The 7,981-nt window shown below is 46.9% G+C and overlaps 1 protein-coding gene across 2 annotated transcripts in view; it reads left to right on the plus strand.

The window, feature by feature from the left end:
• The first annotated feature begins 480 nt into the window (after positions 1-480).
• bcar3 (BCAR3 adaptor protein, NSP family member) overlaps positions 481-7,981 on the plus strand; it is a 36,368-nt gene continuing 28,867 nt past the window's right edge. The window contains exons 1-3 of one of the 2 annotated variants that reach the window (XM_029146337.3): positions 481-615; positions 5,409-5,559; positions 7,838-7,952. In XM_029146337.3, coding sequence (XP_029002170.1) covers positions 5,470-5,559; positions 7,838-7,952 — 205 coding nt within the window. In that variant the 5' untranslated portion in view covers positions 481-615; positions 5,409-5,469. The remainder of the gene's footprint in view (positions 616-5,408; positions 5,560-7,837; positions 7,953-7,981) is intronic. The other variant, XM_029146338.3, reaches the window with a different exon arrangement.

Here is a 7,981-nt window from a genome sequence, read left to right on the forward strand (position 1 = left end):
TCTTCACCTGTTTGCATTAAAATACACACAGTCTTTATTTGCGGCTGTTTTTGTAAGGTTTCTATAAATTTTATTTAGAAAACTAAAACGGGTGTTTCATTTTAAAAGAACAATGACTTAAAATGTAATTGTACTTGTAATGTACAGCAAATTGCAAAAATAAGTAACTAAACAAGTATATACACCCTTAAATTCTTCAGATAAAGCACAACGTGCTGGCGTATTTCAACCCTCCCTCATTGTTGATACTGGGACGTGATGAGAATGAAGTCTGGCTTCGGTCCCTGAACGCAGCATCTCTCCTCTCTCCCTGTGCTGACAGGTACTTTGGGGGTTGTGGCTTTCTGCAGACTTCAGCTGAGGTGCCGACAGCAACTCGAGCTGATGTTATTCGCCGACTGAAACTTTGCAGCTACCAGTGCAGCGAGCGCTCCATCCGCAGCGGCAGCGGCAGCGGCGGCGGCGGCAGCAGCAGCGGCAGCAGCGGCAGCAGCGGCAGCAGCGGCAGCAGCGGCAGCAGCGGCGGCGGCGGCGCTTCACCCCCGGATCCGCCGCTGCGCGTTACTCAGCACTCTGTCCCAGCGGCTCCCTGCGTCGTCCTGCAACGCTCTCAAAGTAAGGCGCGATTTAAAAACTCAAATTGTGAGATTATCCTGTTTACCAGAAATGCAGCGGACGATTCCCATGATTGGAATTTGACGCTCGGTTAATGTTAGACAGGAAAACGAGCAAGAAGCACAAATAAAGTAAAAGCTTTTGTGACTTTGCTTTTCGATTTTAACTGTAGTGACTTATGACTTGATTGGTTTTTCATGTGTGCAGAATAACTGCCTTTTTGATGTTATTTTCAGATTTAGATTAGCTAGAAATGAGTTTAAATGCATTTATAGTTCCTCTAGAATAAAATCAGAGATGCCTCTGGGCTGTTTGCAGGTCTACTACTGTATACGCTTGTATGCAGAAGCAGGCAGCTCCTTAGGAATGCCCTTACCTCACAGCTGAGTCATGCAAATTATACCTCCCTTCTCCCTCTCCCATCTCCTATCTCAGTATCTGTTATCAACAGACCGCAATCATTTAACCTCAAATGTGAGTTCACCTATAAAACCTGTCCAACCAATTAAACCATGCTGACTTTTTAATTAGAAATTCCACTGGAACCAAATGAAACTGTAACATGATTTTACTGTAATGCTAAAGTCTCCACCTGATATTTAAGATTCCCCTAATATAAAATGATACACTGCCGTTCAAGTGACAGCTATCGTCTCTTCTTTCATACCTGCAGGGATGTTTAAAGGTGCAACAAGCAGAAATATTTGTGATCCAACCGCTGATGTGCCGACAACTCACTACACTTTTTACACGTGATGAAATAAATCTGAGAATTAATCAAAACTCTATTTACGGTACATTAAATCTAAGGGATTTAAGGGATTATACTGGTCGTGGGAGAGGAGATGCACTTTGCCTGGAAATTGTATGATGTTTTATGAGTTTAAATTACCTTGCAGAGTGTTTTTGTTTCCCTGAGGGCTTGTAAAAGGAACTTAGACGCTATTTAAATACCCAATAAATCAGGGAAAACTAGTTTCTAAGAGCACATCTGAATCAGTTTAGGACCAGATCTTGAAATGAAATGCAACCTACCGGAGGCAAGAATCCAGACTGAATGAAAACTGCTGATGTCTTGGTGCAGTCTGATGAAAACCCCACTGTCTGCAACATGAACACAGTGAAATCAATCTGTTTTACAGAAATAAGGTGTTTGCTGCAGGCTCAGCCGTGTGTGTGTGTGTGTGTGTGTGTGTGTGTGTGTGTGTGTGTGTGTGTGTGTGTGTGTGTGTGTGTGTGTGTGTGTGAGAGAGAGAGAGAGAAATAACTTGATGAAGCTGTCAATTTCGCAACCCCCCCTGGCAGCCGCCCGTCCCCACTCACACATGTGTAGACCAAATGCTGGTCGCTGTGAAGTGGGTCTAGATCCTGAACCTTATAGAATAAGTTAGAATAAGTTATAGGATAAAGTAATGAGTAATAAATGCAAAAGGAAGATGGATGTACAATCTATAAGAAAGTGTGAATAAAGGCATGAGAAAGAGGAGCTGGAACAAAATCTGCACTGAAAACTAAGCTGCTAAAGAAGAGCAGCCAGAAAAGAGGGAATGATGAAGAGAAAATGTGAGACAGCTGCACATGTGTAAAGGTTGTGATGAAGCACAAGGGCAGAAAACACACATTTGGGCACCAGCATTAAGTGAAGGGGAGAGAAATCTGCAGTTAAATACGTGTTGTTGTTCTGTGTGAAATATGTTCCTCCAGCTGCTTTTGCAGTTACAGTTACAGCAGCTCTCAGGTAAAGACGTCCAGACAGCTTCAGACATGTTCTCTGAAACTAGAAAGTGAGGTTTCAGATGGTGAAATTCACGCCCCAGAAACACGGAGCATCTTAGAATCTGACACAGCAGCGCAGAGCTGCATGCTGTGGTTCTTTATGAGAAAGCCATTACAGATAATGCATTTCAGCTGCAAACAGTGTCTGTATCTGTGAAGTTTACTCTATTATTCTGTGTGGCTCGTTGCCTTTGCTTGTAATGTCCTGATCCTGTCACCTGGAATCAGCTCAGGTTTTTCCAACTGTAACTAAATCAAACGTCTCATCTTTCCTGCCTTGCTTCCTTCTGTCGCTAATAATCAAGGGCTCTGCTGTCTCAGTTAAAGGAGCTGGAAATGGCTGGGTGATGATGCTGGTGTTATTTTTGAAGCCTAATGCAATTGGTTGGATTGTGTCAGTCTAATGTGATTGGCAAAATGGATGCCCTTGGACTATAAAAGTCAGCCAATGCAGGCATTAGGGAGTGACAGAGTGAAAGGGGGAACTGTCCTCTAATGCTGCTCCGGACGTGAATTCCTTGGGTGTCTGCTTGCTGAGGCTGTTTGGTGAGTATTTGTTAGACCACTCAGAAAATATGGAGGGGTGGATCTATTTATATTCTATAATAAATGCATTCTGTGAGGCTCTGGAGAAATGTGATCATGGGAAACGGCTGAGGTCAACCCAACAGGGGGAGGAGGGGGAGGTGGGTTAGAACCGGGCCGGAAGCGAAGCCTCCAGGGACGCGGCGCGAGTTCAGCTTTCTGGACGGGGAACCGGTCGCTGGTTCTGATGGGAACAGGTTTGAGTGCGGACTTCTTCCTCTTCCCAACTCTCTCAGGCACGGTTGGGAATGTGCAGGCAAGCATGTGCTGTTCACTGTCAACACAGAGACAAGCCAGCGTTGCGTAAGAGTGGAACCCATCGTGAGCTGTGTCTGATGATCCAGCAGAAACCTGGCACATACTGTACACACACAACAAATGCATATTCATCCCTTTTCTATTCATTCATCCCTTTTCTAGCTCCTGCAAACCTTATCTGCTCGGCCTGAGCTGAACCCAGTAGCTCATTTATTTGCCTGGAAATATTCTGTGATCTTTCACGAGTTCACCCAAAGCCACGTGGAGCCTTGTGGAACGTTTACGAGAGACTTTTCCCAATATCAGGGAAGAGCCTGAACGCTCAATGACATACAGCTGCTCAGTAGTCGGTGCTACTGGTTGTTCAAGGACCCATCTGGCTGAAAGATGCACAGACAGACGAGGTGTGGCTGACGCAGGCTGACTCAATGGACCCGCTTGGTTTGGTCTGTAGAAATCTCACGCTGACGCTTGATTTACCGACTTAGTGAGAGCGACAATCTGTTCCTCGTATAAAATGAGCTTAATCGCGATGTGGCAAAGTTAAACTCCATAAATTCATGAATGGACTGCAGGCAAAGCCCAGCGCTGCGCTAACATGCTGGTACTGGCTTCATGCAGGGGTCGAGGTGGGAGCGAACGATCCGCCGTGTGACTGCTGGTGCTGGAAATGTCGTCTGTATTACTGTGTGTAGGCTCAGGGTTGACGGGAAGGTCGCTCATCCTCCTACACGACCTCCATCCTTTATTAGGTTCAACTGGAAACGCGTGGGCACTTACAGGAGGCCATATACTGCACGAATGACTGCGATCCACTAATCTACTTCATAACCCGCTCATAGATTAGATTGATACGGTTGAAAGCGCGTGTGTGTGTGTGTGTGTGTGTGTGTGTGTGTGTGTGTGTGTGTGTGTGTGTGTGTCTGTGTGTGTGTGTGTGTGTGTGTGTGTGTGTGTGTGTGTGTGTGTGTGTGTGTGTGTGTGTGTGTGTGTAGACATCACTTAATAAAATTGGGTGGAGTGTGTGTCTCTGTCCTGTGTGTCCTGTCTTTACCTGCATAAAACCCAATGACAGGCCTCACTGTACATGTGCAACACGGTGACTCTAATAACGGTGATGGTACCTGACAATACAGCTACTCCACAGAAACTCATTATTGATTTCATCAGTAGAAATTAGCTTCATATCGATCTGGCACATCATTTTCATATGAATCAGGTATTTTGCTGTTTAAGGGCTACATGTTATGATGCAGATGCCCCAGATGTGCTCTGGAGGAGCTGATTGACTGGTGCAGTAGCGGATATGAGCGTTTATGGTGTAAAGTCAAAGCAGCTTCTGGTTGTGACTCCTTTTTGTTGAATGCTGCGTCTGTGTGGTGTCCTTTAAAGGCCGCATTGACCCCTTCTCCATGCATCAATCCATTAGCTGAGGCCACTTATCCCCACCGAGCCCAGCTGACACTGAGTGAGGGGGGACCGGACCCGTCCTATCACAGCCTGCACCTCTTCTTTAAAACTCCATAACTACATTTTGCTTGACTGACAGATTGCTACAAATCCAACATTTGCTGGAATAACGCTGCACCTCTGATCACTCAAACCTTTTCCTCAAGGGAGCGCGTGTTTTTAACGCCTTCTCACCGTCATCATTCCACCACCTTTTGTTCATTCTTGTCTATTATATGTTGCTATAGTGACAACCCAGATTCTCTTTGTTATAAATGATTTGTGGTGATAGTGAGCAGACGCACTCGCTTGCTATCGGCTCTTATTTCCAGTATCATGCTCCAGTAATTGCTGAATATTCTGCTTAAGGTTTTGTGGCTCTCTGTTGAGGCGACTGCCAGCAAAGACAGAGTCTGCTTCTCAGGCTTCTGTTGAGACGGAGACATCAACACCTGGGGGCGTTTAGGGCACTGGAGTGTCTGCTAATCACCTGATAAGACCGATAAACAACAAGGTCTGGCTACGAGCAGCCTCTCACCAGGAAAAACATATTTAGGACCTCCTGTTCAACAAACCCACAGAAAACTATTGTCCCACCACTAAATAAATGTGTAACTTGGATTTTCAGTGTTGTGTGAAAACAACACATGAATAAACACGTATGTTTTTAGTAAAGGTGTATTGTGTGGTAAAACCCTGAATCTTAATCTTTTACTCTCTTTCAGGGTCCATCTTTAAGATCGGTTGTAGGTCTGCGGACAGGCCTGTCGGCGTCTATGTGTCGCCATGAAGCACCAGGCCATCTCCCGATGGCTGAGCCAGCTGGGACTCCCTCAGTACTGCACCGCGCTGGAACAGGAGTACGACGGGGTGGAGGTAAAGCCAGCAAAGAGTCTGCAGCTGCAGTAAACTCAGGGAAATGTTACAGAGGCGAACATTCCTCTTCAAATCAAGGAACTGGGGAGTCATAAATAGTGTAGAAACACCCGGGGAGAATGAGGAATAGAAACTAGTGTTGACCTCTGGTGGTACAGTAGATGGATCCAGCTCCACATCAGTTTCAGGTGTAACGTGGGAGAAGTCCCCACGTGAAAAGACTGGGAATGAATGTTTTCTTTTTCTTTTGGATGAGCTGGTGCTTGAATGTGTGTGTTTTGAAAAGGGGCTTTAACTGAATAATTGATGAAACCGTGTTGTGGAAGACTCACTGTTCCACAGCCGCCTAATAAAACTTCATCACAGGCCTTTTAGGCTCAGTGGACGGCGATGTCCACCCATTAACCTCTAAAAGCTACCGTATGCGACCGCCGGCTCGCAGAAATGTATTATCAGTACTAGGATTTATTCCCTCACGACTCCAGCATTAAATTACTTTCAGAGCTCGTTGTCCAAATTAAAGACACGATGCTCGTAAGTGGAGCGTCCGTGCGGTGGAGCCCTCCTGACCATCCTGCATGTTTAATGAGCTTTGTTAACCTTTCACTGAATATAACAACACTATGGCTCAGTGCCTCCTAGTCATCCAGGCTAAAACCAACTCAGCCAACAGCTACATGTACAGTGGTGTCGTGTCCAAGAGCATCTCCCAACTCCACAACGCCTGTTTATGCTCTGACTGGAGGACGGGTGACGAACCACTGAGTCTAATTTGTGCTGCTTATGGTTCTTGGGGTAACTTCCTATGCATTTACAAAATTTCCCACCAGTGATTATCCTCAGAGCCACACTGAATGTACAGCTGTTGGTTTGTGGGACTGATGTTCTTTTTTGCAGCCCCACCTTATAATTTACTTCACACTGTATGATTTTTAATTTTCTGTCTGTGAATTACAGCGTAAGAGGCGAGATGAGCACGAAAGGAGGGAACGGAGCTGTTTAATAAACAAATGTTGAATTCTACTCTAATCTGCTCTGTCACTTTCTCCGTTGCAACAACATTCGCACGCACAAAACCAACACTCACCCAGCTCCCCAGCGCCGCTGTGAGCGAAAGGCAAACACGTACTCGCTGCTGGACGCGAGCGAGACGGGAGCGAGACGGGAGCGGGGCTGGATTAGGGCTGTGAGGCCGCGCTGTAAACACACACACGCCCAGAGGCAGCGGGTGTTTTAGCCTCAGCAAAGTGTGGCTGCAGCGCCGCTCGCCTGCTAACGTGCTGTTACTGGGCTCCGTACCTGTGTGTGCGCTGCAGGTGTGTGTCGCTGCGTTGTGCGTCTGCCCACTGTGCGACTGTCTCATCTAAACAGGCCTGTGTCTGTGTTGAAGCAGCAGAATGGTCGCATTGTTGAGAGGCCAAAACAACAGGGCCTTGCTTTGCCCTGTGACCACACGTGACTGAGTGGGTCCCTGTGTTGTTCCATTACTGCACAGACTTGAGGTCTGGTTCAAAGTCTCGGGGGCTTCGAGTAGTGGCTGTTTTGAAGGTCCTTCACGTTAACACCAGCGTGCAGGGTGAAGCCTGTGTTTAAGTCGTGTGTAATGACAGGAGGGGGACGAGGGGCGGGGACGGCACACGTATGGAGGACGCTCCGTCAGAGGACCAGCGTCTGATGCAGCGTCTGCATCAGAATCACATCACCGTAGAGGAAGGAAGAGAGACAGGAAGCGAAGAGGAAGACGGACGAGGCCCAGGCTCAGTGTGAAACTACGGCACTGGTGAAAGTCAGGGCTGATGGTCAGAGATGTCTCTCGGGTCATCAGGTCACACGCTGGCGTCTCATTCTTCTTCGCTTGACATGACTTTGATGTGAAAGGCCAGTCGACATCAGGCTGAGCGGTGATTTATCATCACCAGATAGTGGCGTGAAAGCAGAACGCCCCAAAGCCTGTTTACTGATGACTTTAAGCTAACTTGATGTGGAGCCACTCCTCAACGTGCGCCTGATCCACGTCAGCCGGGGTTTTGTCCTGGAGTCAAACATCTCCTCCTCTTAAGCCTTCAGCTGTTTGCTGTGGTTCCCCTGTTGAAAAGCAGCTTCAATAAGCAGGAGTGGATGATGACAGTTTCATGTTTGTTGGAGGCCTCGACAGAGTGATGCTAACAAAAGCGACGCTAATACTCAAATAGATGAGTCCTCAAGTATGTATGAAGTGTGTGAATGACACATAAACACACATGTTCAGATAATGACATTCTTTCTTTTGTTCTTCCAGGACCTGCTCCACCTTTCGGAGTATGACCTCTTGGCGCTCGGAGTCTACAATCACCTCCATCGTCTGCACCTTCTCACTTCTCTACGCCTCCTTCAGGAGCGAGAACGCCGGAGAGGTAATCAAACGCACAAAGGCCCCGCACAA

The sequence above is a fragment of the Betta splendens genome, chromosome 4, assembly GCF_900634795.4.
Source record: "Betta splendens chromosome 4, fBetSpl5.4, whole genome shotgun sequence".
Lineage (NCBI taxonomy): Eukaryota > Metazoa > Chordata > Actinopteri > Anabantiformes > Osphronemidae > Betta > Betta splendens.